Source organism: Ambystoma mexicanum, chromosome 8 (assembly GCF_040938575.1).
Source record: "Ambystoma mexicanum isolate Mex_15411 chromosome 8, UKY_AmexF1_1, whole genome shotgun sequence".
Lineage (NCBI taxonomy): Eukaryota > Metazoa > Chordata > Amphibia > Caudata > Ambystomatidae > Ambystoma > Ambystoma mexicanum.
The window spans coordinates 1391040417-1391066609 of record NC_090929.1 but is presented as its reverse complement, the minus strand read 5'-3'; the positions used below and the strand labels follow the sequence as shown (position 1 = coordinate 1391066609).

Below are 26193 nucleotides of genomic sequence, written 5' to 3'. Positions count from 1 at the left end.
TAACAACAGTCTTGGATGCACTGGAACTTTACATATCATTTGCCTCCAGGAAACTTGGCTCCTGAGTCAGCCCTTGGTGGAAGGCTACGAAATAGCCTGGAGCTCTGCCATAAAGCAATCGAAAGGAAGACCGATGGCTGGGTTATTGACTTTGGTCAAATTAAACCAGGGTTTGAGAATAACAAACGCCATTAATGTGACCCCATACATCCAATAGGTGACAGTTGAAATAAAGAACAGGCAAGTGAAAGTCAACTTCAAAGTTCACATAATCAATTTATACTGGCAGCACAACGCCTCAGGTGAATGGGTATATCTTGATGTCATAGGAGAGCTAATAGACACAATATTGTCTAGTGGGAAGAATCCTAACATCATACTCTGTAGAGATCTCAACATGGAGTGTCTAAAAGTCGAAACATGATAGCCCCGCCAAATACAAAATCGTGCACAAAGACAAATCGGTTGCTCTTAGCATGGAAAGAAGAAATGGAAGTTCGAGGAATGAAAATGCTAAGTGGAAACACAAGCGGGGACATCTCCCCCAAAAGCTACTTGGCAAAATGAGAACACTAAACCTATCCTCGATTACTTCTATGTCTCTGAAAATCTAATGGGAAATATTGAAGATCTAAATGTAATTGGCATGCAATACAGTGACCATGAGTTGGAAAGAATTACCCTAAAAGGATTAAAGACGGAAAATCAGTTGAGATGGAACCACAATGTCTCCAGTACACCAGGCAGAAATAGTCTAGGACTGAAAGAGCAACACATTATAACAATGACAAATCTGTTAGGAGAAAAACTAAAAGGATCTATAGATCAAATAGAATATCCTGCCTTATTGCAAGCCTATACTGAAACTACCAAAGGAAACAACTTAAATAATTTTAAGAAGATTCACGTGTATGATATAAAAGTAGTCAGCAAAAAACGTGAACTGCGTAAAATCATTAGGAGCTTACAGAAAAACCCTGCTAAAGATTATCTCAAACACAAAAAGGAAGCTAAAAAAAATATAAAAATTGGCTGCGAATGCACATAAATTTGATGGTTCAAAACGATGCTGCAAAAATGTTGCAAATCTTATCATCGAAAAATGGCCACCTGTTCAGGGAAGTGATAAATAACTTAGCAGTCCCTCAGCAAGCAATTCAAATTAACATGGTGACGGAGGCAACATGGATAGAGCATTTTTTGAATTTATTTACAAAAAACTCTGATAGCGAGTATAGCGAACAAAACATCATCTCAACCTGGGATATCTCCATTGAAAAGACAGACATTCTTGAAAACATCAAAAGGCTGAGCTCGTCCCGAGCTCCAGGTCCAGATGGACTCACTAACCAGACATTAAAAACACATCCTGATGCATGGGCGGAGCTCTGCTTCAACCTATTTAAAAATGTTTTTTAGATCTTGAGGAACTTTTCTTGTGAAGATATTGTCTGTTTGCACCTGCGTGACTTATGTTGTTTGTTCTTTGTGATTATCGTACTTTCTTTATATATTTGTAGTTCTTCCTATATTAGCCAATTGTTTGTCGCATGGGTGAAGGCCACGACGGAGACAATGAGTCCCTCAACTCCGTCTGTAAATAATACGGGAAGTATGCTTGTGCCGGCACAATGCTGCGCCAAGATAGATAAGTTTCAAAATTGAAACAGCCGTTGTAGCTCAAGTACAGTTTTAATTTGTTCAGTTTATTCTGTTTCTTAGCCCCTTGCGGATGACACGTGTTTCGGCGTATATGCTGCGCCTTTCTCAAATCCGGGCTACTCTTGTTCAAAGACGACAACGAATGTAAAAAAGAAACACATTGCAAAAAATAAATCATATGTATAAACCTACTCGGTTATTAAGCAAGTATTGCTGAAAGTGACTTGTTTTGTGTGTAAACCACTTCTCCCGTATTAAAAACATGTTTCAACCATATCTTAACACCTCGTGCATTTTTTCTGGTGAGTTTTTTGTGAAACTAAGCTAGGAGAATTACAGGTTATGATTCTTGATATTAGATATTCTGTTATATCATGCACATTCATCCATAATTATGTCACTTCTTACCATTTGTATGATGTTGTAGTTTCCCCTTAAACGGTACAATTTTTTATATCTTGTCAGGCAATTCCTGGCTTCAATCCCACCTAGGTTGAAAAGCATAGATATTTGAAGTATAAGCATCCGTTTAAATCTAGTTGAGCCCATTTATATAATCTGGATGCCCAATCACGACACAAATTTCTTGCCATTTCGAATTTATCGCGGTGCCTGCAGCGCCCGCCGAATTTATAAAGTGCTGTTTGCAAAACCTTTATTTTTGCATTGACAGCTCCCATTCTGACTGTAACGCAGTGCCTGCAGCGCACGGCAACTTTAAGAAGTGCTGTTACTAAAGCCGTCACTATCAATTTAAAAAGCCCCCAGTGTGATTGTAACAAGGTGCCTGTAGTGCACTGCATCTTAATGAAGTACTGTTTTAAAAAAAAGTCATGTTTACATTGGCTGCACACAAATTCTTATCTTCGTGTGCCTATGTTTACTCTAGTCTGCTAAACAATTTGTACAAGCAACACGGTCTAAATATGTGCCTGGACCTGCAGGTGGGCTTCCCACCTCCTGCAAGGGCTTACCTCAAAATTCAATTGCTCCTGCTCCAAGCGTCGGGTTCCTTCTCCCCCGAGGCTCTGCAGTTCGTAATTGACAGCTCTCAGTGCCCCCGAGTCCCTCATCAACTTCTATTCCCCACTAGTAAACTGGCGCCCATATTTTGGGATGCTTCTCCATGCTTTACACTTGGGCATATTCGTTTTAGCCCTTTCCTCCATTTCCTATTCATTCTTGGCAATTCTATATTCGATTTAAAAAGCATTATAGCTTGATGACACTCCAGGTATCATTGATTTTAGTGATTAATATATGTATAGACCATTGTGTTTATTTAGATTTCCACACGCCCACTGTTTCTGACGCTTGTAATTCTAACTCTAAATGATCTGAAGAGTTGTAATGATGATGGTTGCTTGTTATAAACTCCCCAACTCAATGCTTTCGTTGCTTATATTTCCTGACTATATTTGTAATGCCCCATTCGGCACTATCGTTAGTAAGATGCAAGGGATTATGGTCATGGTAGTTTCTTATTGCCTTCAGGTTTGTTTACCAAATGTGTATGTGTTTTGTCACGCTATTTGATAGTTCCCTTTTCTTCTTAACTAGTACTTAGTTTCAATTGTGCTAGTGGTGCTCATAATGACAGACCACTGTCAGTAAAATTACTTTACCTTCCCTGATTCTGGCACTCTCCACTTTACATCATTTTTTGCAAACACATTGACCTATCCTTATTGGTTCTCAGTTTGGGTGATTCATTCATAACTCAAATTCTAGTACATACATGATAGTACACACATTCTTCATGTTGTTAGTCATAATAATTGTGTTAATCTTTCATAAAAAGTGAATCATTTCATTGTCTGAATTAAAGGAATGGTTCGCCCAAAATTTTTTATTTCAAAAATAGATAGGCAATATAAAAAAAAAAAACGATTGGCATTTTTTTCTTCAAATTCCCTATGTAAAATTTTGTGAAATGGATGCCCGCCGCTGTTCTCGCTTTGGCTTTTGCGGCACTAATGAAGGAAAAGCCAGCCAGCTGTAGTAAACAAAAGCTACTACTGGATGGCTTTTCCTTCATTGGTGCTGTATGTGGAGGACGGGGACCGGAGACTACAGGCAGAAAAGCTGCAGCTGCATCTCGGTAAGTGCTATTTTTTTTATAAAAATAAGCACTAGCTGCGTTTTTTTTTTCTATGTTTTCCGGGCTGGAGGAGCCTGAGAAACTTAGAAAGAAAAACCGCAGCGTTTTCAAACACAATAACGTTGTATTTATGTTTGCGGTCACATCAAAAGTGACCGCAAACATAAATACAACGTTTTTAAAGCTGCGGTTTTATTTCTAAGTTGTCTGGGCTCCTCCAGCCCGGAAAATGTAGAAAAAAAAACGCAGCTAGTGCTTATTTTATAAAAAAAATAAATAGCACTTAGCAAGATGCAGCTGCAGCTTTTCTGCCTGTAGTCTCCGGTCCGCGTCCTCCGAGTCCCGGCACCAATGAACGAAAAGCCACCCAGTGGTAGCATTTGTTTACTACAGCTGGCTGGCTTTTCCTTCATTAGTGCCGCAAAAGCAAAAGCCAGCACAGGCGGGCATCCATTTCACAAAATGGATGCGCCCATGTGCTTGCTTTTGCAAATTTTTGAGCTTGAATTGCTCAAAAGTTTACATAGGGACTTAAAAAAAAAATGCCAATCGTTTTTTTTTAATATTGCCTATCTATTTTTTAAATAACATTTTTTGGGCGAACCATTCCTTTAAGTCCTTGTTCCACAGTTTTAAAATTACAAATGAGTCTGGCTTCTTCTTGCCACAGGCGTAGTTCCAAATCCCCTCCACGTTTGCCCATTTTTATTTTTCTGGGGCCCACAAATTTAATGTCTTTTTTGTTTTGAAGTTGGTGATGGTTTTGCCAGTGGTGGGACAGTGGGAGATTCTTATCCTGGCTTCCAATTACAGAGATATGTTCTCTGATTCTCGTTCTCAACTCCCGAATGGTGTTCCCAATGTATATTAGATTGAAAACGCATATTATTGCGTAGATCACATACTTGGATCTGCAGTTGATCTGTTCCTTGATCCGGGTTTTCACCCCATCTTTATTTGAGAACATGGTTGTATCTGGTGCCACATATTGACACATTGTGCAAAAGCCACACTTTCAAAAGCCTGATCGTGATTGTTGTAGCCATGTCTGTGGTCTTGTCTCTTCTTTTTCCGGCAGCAGTGATGGACTTAGCAACATTTTCAAAGTTTTCGCTTTTCTGTATACTATCGTTGGATAGTCTTGAATATGCTTACTTACATGTGGGTCCTATTTCAAAAGATACCAGTTACGTTTGAGAACTCGCTTGATTTCCCTATTATTTGTGCAGTACGTAGTAATGAATTGAATCATATTGTCTGATTGTGCTTTATTGGTTGTTGGATACAGTGTTGATTGCCTTGTCATGTTTTGAGCCTTTTTCCGAGCAGTTGTAATTGCTTTGTGTGGGTAACCTCTTGCTGTGAAACGGTTTGATAGTAAGTTGCATTCTTTCTCAAAAGATGATGGTTCAGTACAGTTTCGTTTCTCACGGATGAATTCTCCTTTCGGAATGTTTAAAATGACAGGTTGATGGTGGCAGCTAGTTGCGAAAAGTGTAGAGTTTACCTCGGTTTCTTTCCTGTAGGTTTTGGTGTACAGTTGGTTGCCAGACACATAGATGTTTAAATCTAGAAAGTTTATTTCTGAGCGGCTACTGTGTCCCGTAAATTATAGGCCATATTTGTTCTCATTAGTTTGATGTAATAAAGTATCTAATTCTTCTGGTGTTCCGTTCCAAATTATTAATACATCATCAATGTATCTTCACCATGCTTGCGGCGAATAAAGAACTTTATTCTGGCACCACAATAAAAGTCAGATTAGATTTGCAGGGAACACTCTCAGCAGATATTGTAACAACAAGAGGTGTGAAACAGGGGTTTCCGCTTGGGGCCACTCTATTTAGTGCATTTATTTCAGATATAGAAAGAGCATTTGAAAAAACAAGATCCTTTGCGCCGAAAATTAATGGAAATCGACTTGGTCATATACTATATGCTGACAACATCGTGTTGATGGACGTAACCCCGATTGGACTGCAAAGGAAATTGACGGCTGTAAAAGAGTATACAGATGCAAATGGTCTTGTTATTAATCCAACACAAACTGAGATATTGGTACTTCAAAATCTAGTCGGATCAAATCACCTAAAATTGGAAATTGGAAAATAAACCTATCCGACTCATGATGGAAACTTGGGAGTGATGATAAACTCCCGAATTAATGACGATAATATGGCTGCGAAAATTCGTCGGAAATGTAAAGCCTTAGCAGCCCAAGGTGTCGTAATAAATAAGAAGTATGGGAAATTCACCCTGAAACCAACTATTGAATTTTTATAAAGCAAAGGTTATTCCAGCATAATCTTTGGTGCCAAAGCAATGTTTGGATGTCCGGCGGGGATATGGTCCTGGTGTGAAAACACATTCTGGGGTAAAGTGCTATCATTGCCCAAAGGGACCCCAACTGCTTGCATTCGATATGAGCTCGGTTTAACTTCAATCATTGCAAAGGTGATGTGGAACATGCTGTCAGAATATAGAATGGTTTTGGGAGCGGACAACCTTCCTCAATATCGAATTCTTCGTAATGAAGAAAACTATTCTGAAGCCTCTATCCTGAGTTTGTGAAAACAAACCTGTTTGAATACTTTAAAACAACTTCAGACAGACCAATTGCAAATTATGGGATCAAGATTGGTGTGAAAACCAAGACCAAAGATCATCCCACAGATGCATGGCTGAAAATACCTCCGAAGCAAGGGCAGTTAACACTCTTCCTAAATGTCCCCAAAATGTTCCATGCAAGAAAAGAAGAAACATCTTCCTGAGATTTCGTATGAGCTTGTTTCAAACCAAAACGATTATGAATGTACGAAGTAAAAACAAAGTTTCTGACGGAGATGTAGATTTTGTAAAACAGAAAAAGAAACGTTAAAACATCTTGTTATATATTGCACAAAATTAAGAGACTTAAGAATGACATATTTGGGACTTGAAATTCTAAAGCGGTCTTACTTAAATGGCAAAGATTGGTGGAATATAATTTCACAAGGAGGACTTTAAATTAATGTTTGCTCTAACATTTTATTTAGAGAAATTGGAAAGTACCATGGCAAACTATTTCCGAGCAATTTTACTTTGATCTACAAAAATATATTCAAATTCCTTGATAGTGGCTAGGAAAGATCATGAAAATATGTGAATTCTGTTAATTGAATCTTTGTTGAACCATATTGGAAGTTTAGTAATGTGTGGAAATGTTTTACTTTTGTATTTTAATAATTTCTGATCATGATGAATATTTTAAAAGTTTGTAATGAACTATAAAAAATAAAACCAAAAAAATGTAATAAATGGCCACACAATAAATCCTTACAGTTTGTGAACAAACACACCAACAAATAGTGCAATAAAGCATTAGATGTTATTTATGTTTCATATAATGGTCAACCATTTTAAAATTGAACATTGCTTACATTTCAGTGCATACCAAGGAATGCGTATGTCTACCATATACTGGTACCAGCCCTGAATACCACATTACACCAGTATACATAAAATATGTATAAAGCATTGCATTACATTTTCAAATTGGGGCCGGTTCTTCATTATTTCTTTCAGATAATGTTTTTGTTATCTTGCCAACTTAATTTGATCGGTTTTGAGACCAAACATCTCACAACAAACCACTAACTGTCCATGTAAGTGCCCAATCAGGGTTGGGGTTTTTTCTTTCCACCATGTTATCATGGGTGTAGATAAGAGTAACAACACATGTGTATAAGAGGTTGTGACGAATCTGAGGATATTGTCCCTTCTCCCCTAGGGAGAGTCCCCTCCAATGGGACTAGGGCAGTGCGTTCACAGTACAATAGTCCCCCTGGGGGTGGTGCGCTGAGGGAGGATCACATGGTTGAGGAACCCCCTTATGGGATTAAGAATGACTATGTTCAGAGAATGCCATATGCCCCCTTATTCGTACCCCTAGACCCCTCTCCAATGTTCAATCCTCCCCTTGCTTCTTTTGATAAGGCCAATATCTGTTATAGCCAGTGTAGGCAATCTAATATACTTGACAAAGTTTAAACCTTACAAAATCCAAAGTATGTTACATCAGACTCTGACATGCACTAAGAAGAAGAAGATGAGGATCAGGAGTCCAAGGATCACAATCGAAAAGCAGTAAGAGTGCACTAGTTTCCCAATGAATGTGATTAGCCCAAAGCAACTTCCTTTCCCAACACAGGAGTTTAAATATGAGACAACTGAGATGCAACAGAGAGTCGATCCTCCAAAGAGGAAAGCAGCAAGCTGTGCCGCGGCAAGAAGGGATCGAGCCAGCTGGAGGGAAGCCAAGAGCGTGGGAACAGAGGAGCGCGAGCAAGGTCGCAGAAGCCAGGACGTTATTGCCGATTGACACCTCCAGGCAATCCGAGCACCGGCGAAGCGCCCAGCAGGGAGGAGAAACCGCCGGGAACAAGCAGTCATCCGGTAAGACGCTGCCAACTGCAACAAAGCCACGAATGTGACAGGAGCCTCCAGATAAGCTGCATCCACTCGGGAAATGCCAGTACCTTCCAGTGGGAAGCAAACGGGTATGTGGGTTACCCAAGTGGTGCAGATGGTCCGGGGGAGCGCAGGGGTCAAGGCGGAGGCTGCAGAAAGGGGGTCTAGGACCCTGTGAACCAAGTGCGAGTCTGGGACACACACCCATTTAAAAACCGGGAACAGAAGTCAATCCGAACATTGCAAGTCTGGGAACCGCACCCATATGAGAAACTGAAACAAAGCCAAACTGAATATTGTGAGTCTGAGACCCACACCTAAAGAAAGATAGCCTATGTTATGTTGGAACGGTTACTTGGCAGAAGAGTAAACAAAGCAACTGTGAATGTTATGAGTCTAAGACTCACACCCATAGAGGGACAGTCCATGAGAGCATCAAGGCTTGGCAGGAGAGTACACCAAGCTGGTTTGAATGTTGCGAGTCTGGGACCTGCACACAAATGAAAGGATAACTGCTTAGCAGGAGAGTAAACCAAGCAGTTATATTACGACTCTAGGACTCGCACCTAAAAGAGAGACAGTCCATGAAGAGATCATTGCTTGGCAAGAAAGTAAACCATGCTCTACTGAATACTGTGATTTTTGGACTTGAACCCAAAATAAGTGAAGTATAAGTGCAACAAATCTTACACTTGGCAGAAGAAGTGTGTCAAGTTGGTAGGATAAATAGGCAAAGCATATGGCAGTTATTCTTGTGAACTACCTTTTTACATTTTTGTTCAAGCAATTGCAGGCCTGAGAGGCCCCAAAAGGAGGGAGAAACAATGTAAGAAGGATTTTAGGGGAAAGGACCACAACCCTACCTTTGGAATACTACAATTCTGAACCTTTCTTTGTTTTCTTTGCCACTTGTGATTACCCAAGAGACTGGGAAACTTTTCTGTTCGTTAGATCCATAAAGGACAATAGAAAAGAGGAGTCTAGGGGAGAGGACACCAGACTCTAACCTTGAAGTCCTGCATTTCGGAATATTTCTTTATTGTCACCCATTTTGTTTTCTCCAGAGACTGGGAGCCTTTCTGTTGGCTGGAGTTATAGAGAACATTTTACTTCAGGAAGACGTTATCCCTGCACAGTTGCTTTATGTTATTAGTGTAAGGGACAGAGTAGACCTTCCGGGACACACTTTATAATTTGGACATTCTTACAATTTCATTAGTTTTCATAGAGGCTGGGAAACCCCTCTTAATTGTAGGGACAGATTTATTTTTCCAACCCTTTTTCATATAATAAATGTTTCTGCCCAAAGCCATACCACCATTGTGTCTGGGCCTTACTTCTGACCCCACCCAAAGTCTTATGTTGGTCTAAACACAAGCATGTGGGCAATACCCCCAAAATCCGAAATGCAGAATACTGAGAAATAAAATCTGTACACAAAAATAAAAACTTGAGCATGTTTACTGCGGTTGTATTTTCTATGCTGTCTATATTGCCCCATTGCCAATCGTTTGCACATAACAATTAAATGAAGATGGCTTTGGAAACTCAAAACTCATTGATACCAAGCGAATAAAGTTGGCATTGGCAAAACGGTGGACAGCCAGTGCCATCTTTCAGCATCTTTATCCCGCAAACACGAGTCAGCATCATAAAAATCTCTGAAAACTAAAACATCAAGTAGTTTTCCGACACAAACAGGGCAATATAATAGTTATCTCTCAAGTAATAGAGTCAACCCCAGAAAAAGCCACTTGCAGCATCAACACTGAAATAAGAAATTCTGAGGAAAAGGGGAGGGATTTCCACTACGGATCCCTACATGACCTTCTATTCTATTTTCCTAATTGTACGTTTTGCGGTCTTTCCTAAACCTTTGTTTAAAAAGATTCAATGCAATGTTTAGGTCTTCCATCGTCCTGCACTTAGCCGCACCTGCAACCCCTGTGGTCTCCCTTGCTACCACTAAAAATAAAAACGAAAAAAAAAAACATTTTTTAAAATAAAATGGAAGCTCATGGGCTGTGGCAAGCAGCATGTGGCTCTTTGTTTCTGGGGTGGCTGGTTTTCCTATAGCTATAGCGGTAAAATAGCTCAATGGGTTGAGCGCTCGCTGCTGCAATGTGTGTGTGAGCTGCAGGTTCGACTTCCGGCAAGGTCAACTCAGCCTTTCATCCTGCTCAGGTTGATAAATGAGTACTAACACGGGTTAGGTGATACTGTATGTATAGTTGTTCTATATGAAGCGATTAAGCATAAGTGCTATATAAGAACACATCATTATCGTTTGGCCTTGGACGTCTTCTTGCATTCACAGTAATTTGGTAATATGGGCCTATACGCACTGATATTAACAATAAATATGGTGATCCATTCTTGTATGAAATGTACATCACTTTACAGTGATATAATAACCATATTTTTTGTAGTGTATTTAGAAACAATGCTATGTAATGCCACTTCCTGTTTTGTCAAGGAGTGAAAGGCCGTGTTCCATCACTTCCTGTGATGTCACTTCAGGGTGGGGTCAAATGGCATCACTTCCTGTGATGTCATCAGAGGTCAAGGGTCATGTGATGTCACTTCCGCTACCCCTGGCATTTTGGGGAAATGACACCCCTGCCCTGTTACCCAAAGTAACGGGCAGCAAGTGTGTTACCCAAAGACAATCCCATACTTTTGCCACTGCCCAGTCTCATGGCATGACCCCGGTTCTGGGAGTACAATGTACATTTGTACAGTGCTTGACCATGTTTTGTTTCTCTCTCTCTCCCTCTTTTTTAACAATTGCAGTTATATATGGACGGAATGCACCAGATTGGGCATGATGGCATAGCAAGTGGTGATGGCATAGCAAGGGGTATTGATACGGCCCGCTAGAAGATCTGGGTGATGACCTAGGCAAAGTATGGTACGTGGATAGTGACAGACTGGTTCGTGGCAACCACAATGTTGCTGCCATTGTCTGCCATGATAAGGTGTACTTGAGAACAAAGCCGATGACTGATCACGGATTCACGTTTGCCATGGACAGATGATGCCTTAAGTGTCACCTGATCATATTACTTGATATCTGTGAATGTTCTTTGTGTGCCTTCGCTGTGATGTAATCCGTTATCTACGTACTTGTCCACGTGGCCATGGTGAGATGTACTTCCATACCCCAATACCCTCTATTTCCTCATGCACATTTTGAAGCTGTTCCACAACCTGTTGCTACAGCTGAGGCACTACAGGCCTCTGGAAAAAGGGCAGCTCCGGATCTCTCATATGGGTGCCACATATGCCATCGGTGCCATGAATCCCAGATTGTCTTTAAAACAGAAAGGCAGCAGTACCACAGAAAGCATCTTTGTAGTGATTGCTGTGGTGAGCAACAGGGTACTTGAGGTGAACCGGGGTGGGTTACTGCATCTTCCATCTGATTTGTGGTTTTGGCTGTGTAGTTGGAGGCGCATACTCAGCTGCGGCACCACTGTCCATGCAGACTTCATACGTACGAAGCATAAGTAAAGTCATACCCGCACAAAACACCATGCCTCAAACCACCCTCTCCCAAGATCACACATGGTATCTAGCATCTGGATGATCACATACCCTCACTCCTGAATGCAATCAGAGAGGATGGGAGATAGAGGGCCTGCTTCTCAGGGAATGTTCTGCACGCGCAGGTCGCTTAAGCCGGAATAGCAGAGGCATTCGTTGACAGAGAGTTTTGTCATGCCTTCTCATAATACCTGCAAATGGTCCTTCCTTTACTTGTGAAACTGAAAGTGTAGCATCATACCGGTATCCCTAGCGGCAGTGACTGAAATGTGGGTTAGTCTTGGGCAGTCAATGGACAGAGATCTGCACTGGGACAGTGTTAACGTCGCCATCACCCCACTGGTGTCCAACAATTTGGAACTGCTAGCATTATGACACCACAGGAGGGGATAGACGCTGCTGATGCAGCGGCCATTGCTCAAAACACCCCCTTGACTAGCCAATCTTGTTGAAGGGTGTCTCAAGCGAAGGTATTATCACTGGTGTATTTTTGCTCACTTCTCCTGGCATCTCACTGGTGTTCTGGCATTTTGGACCCCGCCGGAGATAGGCAAATGCAGCGGACACCACTGACATTGCCAAAAACCCACTCGCCTAGTGAAGTGTGGCAAAGGGTAGTGCATGTAGTCAGCACTTCCGTAGGTGCTGATTTGTGTTCTCTACATGCAAAATGAGAAGCGGACTGCGGCCGAACGACTATGATGAGCAGGGCGTACTGAAAATTTTTAGAAGGACATAACCATACTTGCTTAAATCCCACTGATATGAAGCAGGTTTCTGGACTTGCCTAGACCGTGCCACCTGTACTTACCCAGCCTTGATTCTATGAGCTATGGTGACCTGCATCTATATGACTGAGAATCTTTTTTTTGTCTTCTTCCTTTTAATTGAAGCCAGTAGTTGAGGCACTTCAGCACTCTAAGCATGCTGTCTGGATTCACTGCTATTTCCAGTTCCGCTGAAACTGATTGACTGCACTTGAAAACTGAATACATGCTTATGGGCCTGGATCTTTTTTAGTTTATTCATTTGTGAGGAATTGCCATCTAGCAAGGGTCTAGAAGCTCTGCCTTTTTTTATTTTATCAAATGAATACAATTATACATACGATTCCACCTCAGAAAGGGTGGTCTGCTAACAAGACCCTCCTTTCATTAAGCTCCTTGCCAAAAGCGCAGCGACACGTGCCCTGTCTGCTGATCTGAAGCACCTGCTCTCCAGTGGCACAGAGTAGGCTCAGAAGTCACATGTGCCCTTTTGACAGCTGCTGTGACAGTTAAGTCACTGCAATGCAGAGGCTGCATTTACAATCGGCACCTGTTCCAAAATAATTATTAGGAATTATCATGCTGGTGGCAGTTTAATCTTTAAACATTATTCATACTGAGTATGGGGTATGATGTCTGGTAAATGTTAACACCACATCTGAATTGAATCATCAGCACTGTGTGCCCAGGGCAGCTGTGGAAGGGTTGTGTGTATTCTAGTCAGATAGCCTGTTTCTGCCAGCCAGCAAGACGACAAAGACAATGCCTCTTTTGAGGCAACACCTCACTCCAGCAGTTCTGCAGCTCAGGAGGAGCTGTCCTGGGAAAAAGGAATCAACAGGCACCCCCTAAACAAAGGGACTAACCTCACACCAGGGGGCTGTATACCAAAGGGCCTTTGCTGCTCTGTGCAAGGAAAGGGAGTGGAGTTGGAGTAGTCAGAGGGAGCTCAACAGATGTGGGGATGGGTAAAATCATCTTGACTTTCTCTAGACATCTGTAAATTTCTGGTCTCCCACACTTCCTACCCTGAAAGCACTTTGGGTATGATGCAAAAAGGGAAAGGCCACTTTAACTAGGACAGGTTTTGGATGCCTTAAAGCAGGCTTACTTTTGTCCAATCCCCTTTGGACGTTTGCCTAAAAAAGAGGTGGTTCCCCCCCTCAAATCATTCTTGGACCGGAAGAATTCATTGGACCTCTTGAGAGAGTTGACCTTTTCAGAGCCCTCCTCTAGTGAGGTGAAGATTGGGTCTTCCAAGGCTGAGACAAACTCTGCTCCCTACTTACTCCGGGGGCACATTGGGGGAGAACTGCTGCTGGATCAAGAACTGCCTCTCTGCCAGCTACACTGGTACCCAGGACCTCACTGGAAGTGAAGGACTCCTGCAGGTGTTAGACAGCCACCACAGGGCTGGGAGAAAATGAACAAGGACATGTCTCCTTGAACCCCAGCATTGAGATTTACAGCAACTGGAGAAGCTGGGGTGCTGGTCTCCTGCATTTCTACTGCATAGAACTTTTACAAACACATTCAAACCAATGGAACCTGTGGTGCTGCCTTTGGCACTTCTTCAAACTCTTTGAACCGCTGTTGCTGCATCCTCAAACCAATGCGCCACAGCACCATGCTGGTTGAGTGCATCATTGTGTCTGTTTGAAGCTCCTCGAGCCTCCAGCTTCTTCGTCTTCGACCCGTGACCTAACATCAAACCCACACTAGTTGCTCCATCGACCCACTTCATTAGAATTCTGCATCAAACCACTACGAGCCCAACTCAAAGCCCGCTTCCCATCAGGACCACCCCAACTTGCTGCATCTGCACCAGATTCGAAGCGTTTGCACAAAGACAAAAAGGCTGGTTTTATGCCATCGAAGTACCAAGAACTGATTAAGGTAATGGAAGTCGCCACCCCTTGACCTATTTGTTGGGACGATAGAGATTGGGTAAGTCCCTCTCGTTGCACCTTTTTCATTAAGAAGCATATCTTTTTGACAAATTTTGGACTGTTGTACATTGCTGATGAGTTGCTACTGTTTCACGTTCACCCACCCCCCTCTTTAAGAGTAGCCTGACCTTGGCCAATGTTAGCACAAATGACGAAGGAGGTATAGCTCTTACTAGTGCCTGTTTCACCTTTATGATTGGAGTCACTCTTGTTTTGTAGAAGTGTGAGGGTTGAGGAAGTGGTCTAGCCACTATTCATCCTTGAACTACTTCAGGGCAGAAGCCATTTTGTCACGTAATTATACATTTTATGTTGCGTGGACAGTGCTTTCTAACTGGCTGTTTTGTTTTAAATGAGCAGTGCACAAAAGGGCACCCAATTTTACAATTGATTACAAACATTCCCCTGACGTTGGCCAATTTTGGGAACGGGTGCCATGAGGAAATGTGTAGCAAAGGATTCTCCAACTACAGTGAAATGCCCAAGCAAGGAATTATTACCTACAGCAGTGGATACTTACAGTGGGCAGTAGTGGCAACTGAATCTCAGATATCCGTAGTTGTGAACTCAACAGCACGTTAGCTGCCCTACCACTCAGTTTGTGGTCCTAGAATCCAATATTGTTAACACTACTGATCTTGTTGACTCTTAACAATAGCCAGACTCTTTTTACAGTCGCAGCAAATAGCAATGCTTCGGAATCACAGTCTGAAGCTATATAAATTGAGGGCCAAATTCTTGTGCCTGCAGCAAAGGCGGAACGGCTCCAATAATAATACGAATAAATACATCCAGGCAAGAATGGGTCACTGGCCTATGATTGAACCTGCAAAGGAAGCAGCGGGGATAATGCAGAGGCCCAATGTCAAAAAGCGCACAAGGTGATTGGAAAAACGGGGTTAAATCAGAGAAAAGATCCCCTGAATGAAGCCTCTCCCAAAGGGCAAACAATATAAAACACTTATTTTATGCTCTTAACATCCCTAGAACAAAATTGTGTCTGATCTGATAGAACGTGTGACTAGGATTAAGCCCTACACTGTAAAGATTGTTTTAGGACCTGGAGGCTTTATACGTCTGTATATTCAGCCTGTGGGTACAATTGTAGAAAATGTATCATGCCTATCATGCCTAAATTCAGGTAGTAAGGTTGGGAAACCAAATGGGGCAGCCCTAAATACCAAGACTCTGTGACCTTCACTGGATTAAACACTGACCTACCATTCTCGACCAGTGGCAAATACAGCAACAAATACTACCAGTAGGACTGGAGACACATCTAGCATTGCAAATAACACAGGTTCTGTTGTGGGAACTCCATCGAATCAAAACGGGAAGCCCCTTCTGTTATTTCCTGTTGCTAAGGTGCCACAGATGGCACAAACGCCACTCGGTCTCTGAGAAAGTTCAATGGTTTCGATTAGGATTTTGTAAGGTTGTCGTCCTCCCTCTCATCTCTGTGGGGCTTCTTCCTGCACCCATGTGTCGGTAATCTCTTGTTAGTGCTATTGATCAGTAACCCCTACTGTCCATTTCCTGGCTTTTAATGGTGACTTGCTAAATGCCGGCTAACTAAATTCCCTCAGGGACTTCCTAGCTTTCAGCAATCGGACCAAAGGTTAGTTTTTGAAAGGAGACTGCATAGTGCCTTACACTCGCTCTGTGGTCTTCAGACTACTTAGGTTATGCCCATTCACCTCTTCTCCTCCACGCTTAATACCAATCCCCTCACGCTGATTCCATCCATGCGTCCTTCATCCCTTAGTTGTTTCACTCCTCCTATCATTGCCTCCACACTTTGATGATACCACTCCTCTCACTACTCCTTGCCCTGCCCCGCTCTCCTTCCCTTTCCAAAAAACTCTCTGCTTCTCTCTGTGCTCTGTGTTCTATTATAATTTAAACAACGTACTGCATTTCCAGTGCATGAACAGAATATACAACCAAAACATTTCAAAGTCACTGTGAATCTTCACCATTAGTGCCCAGCACTCTAATCAAGAACTAACTCTTCAAATGTTACATATCAAAGTACATTGTATTTAATACTTTGGTGAAAAATCCTCACCCAAAGAGAAACCAGGAAGCAAACTTTCATTTTGTTGAAAGAACTTTTGTTTTGTTATTGAATACATCAGTCCCTCGAAGGCAAGAGACTTTCAAGAGGAACGAGAATTGGCCATCCTGATAGCTGCAAGCGGAACTGTCGAGTCGTGCTGGGAAAGCTTGAGTGTGTGCTGTGCTCCAAGATCCCATTTTACCCCGCGCTCAAAACATGGGGAAGGGAGATCCAAGCTACTGCATCCAGACGTATTATTTGTGAACACTTCTTTCTTTTCTTGAAAACCATCCCACACCCTTGTTGTATTAGTTGTAAGGTTTGGCAATCAGTTTCTTAGTATAGGCCCTTTTTATTTGACAACGCCACAAGGACTGCCTTATTTTCATTTGATGGTCGACGCTTGGTCCCATCTTAGATTTAGGTTTAGATTAGGCATTTTTCCAATCTGCATACAGTATAATAAACACCCTTGAACTGTGATCACTTGTGTCTGTCTTTACTGTTGCCACCATGAGTTCCTAACAGGTTTACCAGTGATGACTGCTACAGGGCTAAGAGCTTGAACAGCTTACATTGACTGACAATCAATTCTTTACAGAACATGCCCTGGGCATCTGAGTTCATAAGTGCAAACAACCTCAATACGATTTGCAGAGGTTGAGGATTCTGTGGAGGTGCAGGCAGATTCTGAAGAGGTATGGTTGGGGATGGGACTGAAAACCTTGAGCACATTTGTTGACCAGCTGTCCTTGTATTTGCCATGGCCTCAAAAGAGTCTCTCAGCCATGAGTACTTGCTGCTATTCATCAATGAGTGTGCCACACCTTAGATCATCTGGACTCTGAATTTAGAAGTCTGAGTAGCCAAATCTATAGGCCCTTCTGCACTAGATATCTAGTTGATTCCAGTGTCCTGGGTAGGATGGAACAAACGAGGTACCTCTAGTAAATCGGCATACTAAATCACCCTAAAAATGGGTTGACCAGTTTATGCTGCAAAGAGGTTAGTATTACCCATAAATGGGCGACAGATGCACATCTGCAGAGCACCCATCATTGGTGGCCGCACTGGCTGTGGTATTGTGTAAATCAAAAAATATATAATGTGTAAAGAGAGATGTAATCAGGTGCTTACATGAGGGAGTGTATGTAATGGCTTGATATTTGGGACTAATCAAAGGGCTGTCGAATCTTTAAACGTTTACTGAGAGTCAGGGACCTAATTTCACCAAAATGCCTGGGATAGTGGAAGTGACATGATATGATAGTTTATTTATATAGCGCCTATACACAATGTGTTTCAAAGCGCTTCAAGGCAAGGGAGGGAACAAGGGAAAATACAATGACATTCTAACAGGCCATGAACAGTAAGGATGTGAAATTAACTATCGTACTTGGCCTGACGACATTTCAGATAGAGCAAGAGCTAAGACATAGATAAGGAAGGGGAGGGGGAGAATGGGAAGGAAATGGAAACAGACAGGTGACTACCGTAATAGGCCTGACGACATTTCTGGTAGAGCCTGAGAAAAACAAAAGGTGAGGGAGAGGGGTGCAGAAAGGGAGGGGAGGAACAAAACAAGTGACTATGGTACTAGACCTGACAACATTTCAGATAGTGCTGGAGCGGAGGGGGGAAACAGTAAGAGGAGACAGACGGAGTTGCTATCATACTAGGTCCAGGGACAATTGTAATAGAGTAAGTGCATAGAAGAAAGTAAGGGGAGGAAGGGACGATAGAAAAAGGGAGAGGAGGAGAGAACAGAGAGTAAGCAGTCAAAAAGAGTGGAGAAGCAAGAGGGGAGAGCAAATACAATTGCAGAAGTCGGTAGTAACACATAATGTTGCAAGCCAGGATACAAGATGAAGATGGGAACAGCATGATTCAGAGCCACCATGAGTACAAGATGCAAAGGAAGTCCAGCATGAGAGTTGAGAAAGGGTGACGCACTGTGAATCAATGAAGTCCATAAAAGTCAAATCCAGCATTGGCCACAAGACGGTGATGGTGAAACCAGAATGTATCAGGTCAGACTCCTGTGTGCGGGAAGGGGGTGGGGGGACATCACACAACCCCTGACCTCTGATAACACCGGAACTGATGCCATTTCACCCCGTCCCCAAGTGACATCACAGGAAGTGATGGCACACAACCTTTCACCCCTGGACAATACAGGAAGCGACATTACATAGCATTGTTCCTCAGTGCACTAAGAAAAATATGGTTACAATATCACTACAATATAATATGATATACATTTCATACAAGAATGCTTCACCATACGTAGCATTAATATCAGTGTGTATAGTCCCATATTACCACATTTCTGTGAATGTAAGCAGATGTCCAACACAACAGCCTGGACTATTGTACATCACTCGGCCTAAACTGTAAACAGACAGAGCATCACAAAGAGGGCTAACCCCCAAAGCACAGACATCCAGTGTCTGCCAAGTGCCTGGCCACAGACTGGAAGCAGCAACTGACCAACACAAGTCCAACCAGAAGACAATCATAGGTTGTACCACATCATGCTTTTACATTTGGACAATATGCGCAGGGATTTTTCTTTTGTCAATAGTGCACTTTGAACCATTGCACAGCAACCCACTCTCGCCAGTCATCCAGAGCCTGGAAACCCCACAACCATTTTCACTACTGGCACCTCACCATCCACTGCGAGTCGCTAAGCATACTGTGTCTGCAGATTTAAATTTCTGGCACCCACTCCCGCTCTCCAACACCTTACACTTCCAATGCCTTGCTCCAACACCTTCATGTTTACACAGTGCCACCTTCCAGCAACTTAAGTCTACAGCATTCTCCAACACCATCAACCAAACTAGCAACTTAAGTCTCTAGTACCCTCCTTCAACACCCCAAACGTGTGAGTCTCAATTACCCCCTCAAACACCTCATCTCTGCATTCAATGCATTTCAACTCTCTTACCACACATTACGTCTCAAACACTCTCTCCCAACATCTGTGAGCCACCAGTACAACATCCCATCTTAAGTCTCCAGTACCAGCTTCCATAAGAGCTGTACCAGTGGTTATGAATGATTTGAAATCTTCCAGCCGAGTCAACACCTTTCTCTTTTGCCTATTTGGTAAGTAACCCACCATGCATTTTCTAGATGGGAGATAGAAGGCAAGGGTGTGTTGCAGGTCACAGTAATTGCAGTTTTTACATTTTTTTTTAAATGTAAACAGCAGCAGTACCATGACATCACCCCTAGAAAAGGCCCATTTTATTATTTTCTTTGGTCCTTTAGATGTTGCTTAATGCCAGCCCCTCCAGCTTCTAAGCACTGGAACAGGAACTGAACCCTTGTTGCAGTGCACTGCACTGCATCTTCTTGTTCCCAAAGCAAGGGTGTTGCCTCTGAGCTATGCTTCTAAATATATATTGTGTTGCTTGAGGAAGCAACAGATAGTTGCCCTCCACCTTTGAAGTAAACTATGTGGAAATAAATTATCTCACCTTGCGTCGATCTACATTGTGCCTTTGATGTATGGTCTTGTAGATCTGGGTTAGGTCCCAAATTGCCAAGACAGGATTGGTGGCAGAAGCCACTGGGGCACATCCCTCATCACAGGACCAGTGGCTGACTGGATGTGCAAAGCAGAAGAGAAACACTGATGAGATTTGCATTCATGCTGTGCTGCCATCGAGTACTGCAGGCTGTTCTTACCCATTTCCAGCTAGCTAGACCTAGCCCCCATACCCTTCCTGTTACTAAATACTGGGTATGAGCTGCACAGACAGCCCTGCCTCTAAACAGAACCATTCAGGCATTCTTCACTAATGGACTGCCAATCTGTTAGTGATGGCGGCTTCATGGTTTTCCTGCATCCCTGTTATTTCTCCGGCTAACGAGATCTAGATCCAAACGCTGTGGCACATTTAGCTGCATTTACAACCACCTTTTTCGTGTGCAAAACACAGATATCTGCTCATAGCACTGCCTCTTTATCCTGTGGCCCAAGGGTAACAAGGACAGGTCTAGGGGTAGCAGAGGGGTAGCCAGGGGTAGCAGCTGCTACCCTTCACAACACACCAAATTACATCTGTGCTAAGAGTATCATTACACATGGGCATAAATTGCCAATAGCACCTACCTAATGCACAAATGCTTCTCTAGTGTTGCATAGACACTGGAGGGCTGCCACTGCTCCCTTCAGGAGATGGAGCCAATTTTCTGGCCTGAGAAGCCAGATACATGCCACAATAAAGAACAAAGACTCCATTTTGGGCTAAAGGAGGACTTTATTGGTGGCTCCTCTGAGGATTTCTCAGGTGTAGATGACATTATGACCTCAGGAGGCAGCCCATTTCCATTTACAAATTAAGCAAGTTATGTGTGTGCCACTCTACTGAGAATGAACATTGCTCAAATACACTGTTCTATGGATTTCTTCCACTCGGGAGGGTCTACAACCACGATTTAGCTCACTGCACCCTTCACAGATGAGAAATATCCATTTGCATATCAGTCTGGTCCCACATAACCACAAGTTCAGTCCAGCGCCGAAATTCTAGGTAATTCTCCTCTAAACAAGAGTACCATCAGCAACAGCAAACGTGTATTTCGGCCTTGTTGGGCCTCCTTGGTGAGGCTGTGCCTCTCTAATGCACAGTGAGCAAGGGGTCCACATCTGGATTACCCTGGGTTACTTAGGGTGAAACCCCAAGCTTGACAAATTAAGCAAGGATGTGGAAGCCCCTCTACTGAGAATGATCATGGGTCAGATGCCCTGTTCTATGGCGTTTCCTCCACTCAGAAGGGTCTACAGTCACGTTTAAGCTCACTGCACCATTCACAGTGGAGAAACATTAATTTGCATATCAGTCTTGTCCCACCCACAAGGATAGTCCAGCACCAACAAGCTAGGCAATTCTCCGAACAAGAGTACCATCAGCAAACCCAGACATGTGTTTCGACCTTGCTGTGCCTCCACAGTGAGGTGAACCTCAGCCTCTTTACGTCGCAGTGAGCAAGGGGTCCACAACTGCAATACTTAGGGTGAAACCTCAAGTTTTACAAATTAAGCAAGCACTTTCCAACAGAACAGGTTATTTGGCAGTGTGCGTTCTCGGTAGAGCGGCTCCCAGACCTTTTTGTAAACATTTCTATTTACACCCAGGTATGACAATGCCTGGTAGGATGGGTGGGAACCTAAAGGATGTTCCAATTGGAGGATAACTGGCAGCAGCTCCCCTTCTATTTAAAAGAGTTATTTCTTACTCATTTATAAAGCCGATCTGTAAAAATTGAGCTAACGCTCAGAGTTAGAGGGGTTACGAAAAAAAGGCGGTTACTCCCCCTTCACTTCTTTCACACAAAGATGTGGCATTCTATCCAAATACAAACTCAAAAGCAGTGTTCTTCCATCTGCCATGGGGACACCAAAGAACACTGCTGGCATATGCAGCAGGTAATATGATGGCAAAGACCTAAGCTTCTAGAGGTACAGCCAGTAAGGGTCATAAAAGGAAAGGTGTTCACTCTGAATTTAAACCCTGGATTATATTTTAAAAAAAGAGAGACGAGGAAGTTTATGGAAGAAGCTGGCAGGCAGCTGTAAAATCCTGAAGTACACAAATTAAAATGATTTCCAGCACACACTCACTTAAGTTGCTTTCTGAGTTGAGGAGCTGCAGATCCCTCGAGTAGAAGAAAAAAAAAAGACAAAAAACGGACCTGGAAGTATTTAAATGATTGCTTCTCACTGCTGCGGCAGGGCCTTTGAGGAACACTCCTGAGGTGACAAAGTGTAATTAAGAACCGTTTGATGATACTACTGACCTGTGTCACGCCAGTGAGGGAGCCAGTGAGACCAGGGGTTGACTCGGCATCAAATGTGTGATGTAACTGTTTAGAAAATAAAGTTTTAAGACGTGGCTGATTTGTGTAGGGTGATTGTTTTCAGGCAATTGCCCACGTTATGCTGTGTGACAGTTGTTGGTTGGTATATTAGTGTCTTTATTTATTGATGACATGATGCTTCGGGAACAAAGTAACATACAGATTAATGGGCAGTCCCACAAGCAGGGGCCTTACAAAGATATTTGAGCAGTGAACAAGTTGAGGAGGGGTGTTCAGCAGAAAATAGACCAGGGACAAAAAAAACATGAGATACATGGATGCACTGCAGGGATATTTATAGGGAAATATATCTACATGGGTGGTAGAGAGGGTGGTTAATGTTATTTGAGAGTGTGGATGCTCCTTCAAGGCCAAGGACATGTAGCTTTAGGGCTGATTTGATCTGACTCAACAACACACCCAAAAATGCCCTTAGAAATATCACTGCTGCTTGGCACTCACTATTAGCAGGAAGAAATGCCTAAAACCTATTCAATAGCTGGAAAAAAATCAGTTCTCGTTCCTTCAGAGGTCTATCACAATGTTGGTGTGTGTGGCAAAATTGTGTGACCCTGTTCAAGGGAAGCGCTTGTAGTTAAGTTGCATGAAAAACTCTAATTGTAAAATTATATCACAAAATTGAAAGCCACACTCTGTGATTCAACCATTCCAAATCTTTGCTACTTCAAAATGATGTAATCTGTACCAGCATGTACTTCACCAATTGACAGCGGTATTAGCGTAGTTGTTCATTTTTATTTTTCGAACGATTGAAAACTAACAATTGGGCTATTACATACGGTACATGTGGAGCGGGGGTGTCCCCCACTCCCTACGATCAGTATGTATTAGCCTTGGGAGGTTGGGGGGGTGTCCCCTGCTTCCTCAACCTGGGAGGCGGGGGACTGGAAAAAAAATTAAAAAGGGTCCTTGAGGCATCGGATCCGACCTGCATTAGAGGGACGGATCTGACGCTGCAGGGATGAAGGGGACCAGACGGCGTGCAAACAGGTAAGTAGGGGAGTGGGGTGGGGGTGGTAGTGTGGGTTGGTGTGCACGCATTTGGTTTGCGCTTTGATCCTCTGACAATTGATCACATGCAGGCAGTTTTTTCTCAGTCTGTTTGCTGCAATCAATTGTCAGACGATCAAACACCACCAAACCTTGACAGCTGCTGCTTCAGTAATGGTGCAGCAGAAGTATATATTTGCATACTGTGCGCTATTATTTTTATGGGGTGCCCTATGTCCAGAAAGGCAAATCCATTATTTGCTACAGTGAAATGCTCCGGTCTACTGTGGTGATTCAGTCTCAAGTATTTGAATAGTTCAAATCATCCTCTACCAAATTATCTGTAAATCCTATGATTTTGTTAAATTTAATTTCTCTTGAAATGTGTGCTGTAAAATTCCACATCAACCTATTATTTAAAGAAGAGCGGCATGGTAAACTCCCACCACACTACTGAGTGATTTCACGCACTAATTAGGGTAAATCATACACTCCACACCATTTTGAAAATGCACCATCCACCACTCTTTACTATCTATCATCCTATTCATTTCCATAGGCCTGATTGTGCAGCACACAAGCTGTTGAGTTCTACACGCCTGCCTAGCGAGAGATTGGGACTGCGATGTTTAAGTGTGCATCAATGGTGCAGCGTTTTTTTATTGTCTATTGGGAGGGTTGTTCAATTTCCATGCGGAGGTTTAGTGCTGGAAGGAAGAATGTGAGCGTGTTTGTGCAGGAAGTAGTGTAGGGCCTTGTTAGGTTTTTAGGGCGTCCTGGTAGTCACACACCTCTGGTAAGGTAATAATGAGAAGTCTTGCGGCACCCTGGAATGGGTGTGCCCTTGGCCATCAATCACATTGAAGGGAAGACGTGTAGGAGCAGGTAGCAGAGGGCAACAGTAGAGTGAGATTGCTCTAGTAGACTATCCCTGGAGGGTGGCCTAGGGGTACTCGAACAGCTTGGAGTTAAATCAGAAATGGACACAATTACATGGGAAAACCTAGGAGAAAAACTCCCACGGGCCAAAACTACAGTGGAACACACAGGAGCAAAAATTGAGGGGTACATGGGAGAAAATCGCAATGGGCAAGTTTGGAGCAGTATAGTATTATGTAGTCATAGGAAGATGAACGTAAGTGGCTGTTGCGGCTTGGATGATGGAGGCCTACTGCATAGCATCGGGTAAATCAGTGATGCTAATGAGGGTACATAATACAAAACGTAGTGCTCCATGACGCCCTGCTTGTGCAACGAAGACTGTTCCTTTTAGTGTTATAGCAGACTGATCTGCACAGGGAGGGTTTCATTCAGCACACAAGCGAGTTAACATTGGTGAAAAGCTGTTACCAGGGTTTGAAGGTAGGAGTCACAATTGTAATGAGGAAAGGGCTACACGTTTCCGTCGCATGGTTTGTTGTGTGGGTGATTGTGGCAATACAATTGGGTGTGGAAATAATAGTGAGAATTCCTGCTTTTAGAGAGGTATACTGGATTGGTGAATGAGGATCGAGTACACGTGCAAGCTAATGGCAGGGCAGGTCCAGAAATCGTGGGATTGTTTGAGGTGAGAGAACGGTACTGCAGGTTAATCCTAGCGATGCTGGAAAACTGTAGGGATAATTTGGGGGTAAATAATACCATTTTGAGGGACACGTGTAAAAAAACAAAACAATAAAAGCATTCGAAAGCACAATGTACTGCACAAGATGCATGCCAAAATACAAGGAGGGGCGTAAGAAATCCCCAAAATGTAAAGGATCCGTTAAACATGAACCGTAAGGAGTGATGCTGACTGAAGGTGATGGTGGCATAGAGTGGTGCTGATGCAGGCGAAATGAGGGCTACGAAAATGATGCTGGAACACGCACACAGGGGACATATTTGATGGAGGTGAAATGAGGATATGTTCCTGGACACATTTAACACGGATCGTGGAGAGCCTAAAGGGTGACCGTAGTTCTGGTCGACCTTTCTTACCCTCGATTAGGACCCTTGGGAACAAACCATGGCGCAGCGATGCCGATGAGACCCCAAAAGGTGGTGAAGATAATCATCGGCGCCGTGAACGAATGCGCCGTCATTTTTTTACGCGGACTGGTGAGGGACGGGGAAATGTAGCTGAGCGATCCGGAAATATGTGCACCGAGAGCAGACCTCCTGATATAGCGGCACACGATTTGTCTTAAACCAGGGGATACAACAGGGGATGTACCAGCGGATGCGATTACATCCCTCAGGATGAGAGAAGGTTCCGCGGGAGGGGGAGCTGGACTACAATCCGTTAGCCCGGCTGCTTTCAATTCTTGCACAAAAGGGCGGACATCTTGTCACGGTGCGAGGGGAAAAGCAAACCCGTGCATCTCTCATGTTACTATAACCCGCCGATAAAAAACGGATTTCATTAAAATGTTGGACGCTTGCGTGAATTGAATTACAAATTCAAAGTACTATACTGATTTGATAATTTTAAAAAAGCTGGTCAACAACAAAATGTTTTATTAAGGTTTTACATGGACATTTCAGATACATTGGATAGGTGGGGGCCAGGGATTCCCCCACAACATGGACTATGCATATTAAATGAAAATAGGCTGCCTCATACATACTACAGAGAAGAGGAGTACAAATCCCTTATAGCTCGGCAGACATCTTGGAGTGGTACATGTGTCCAGTTTTTTATATATTTATTTTATAATATACTGTATCACAGATCTTCTCAAAACAGTGAGGATATTATTCATGTGTATTTATTTGGATAGAGGAACAAGCATT

General features: G+C 42.9%; 1 protein-coding gene across 2 annotated transcripts in view; it reads right to left on the bottom strand.

Annotated features, from left to right (window-relative positions):
• ATP6V0E2 (ATPase H+ transporting V0 subunit e2) overlaps positions 1-25731 on the bottom strand; it is an 88695-nt gene extending 62964 nt beyond the window's left edge. Inside the window, exon 1 of one of the 2 annotated variants that reach the window (XM_069611528.1) lies at positions 25399-25731. In XM_069611528.1, the coding sequence (XP_069467629.1) occupies positions 25399-25502 (104 nt within the window). In that variant the 5' untranslated portion in view covers positions 25503-25731. The remainder of the gene's footprint in view (positions 1-25398) is intronic. The other variant, XM_069611527.1, reaches the window with a different exon arrangement.
• Positions 25732-26193: the final 462 nt, after the last annotated feature.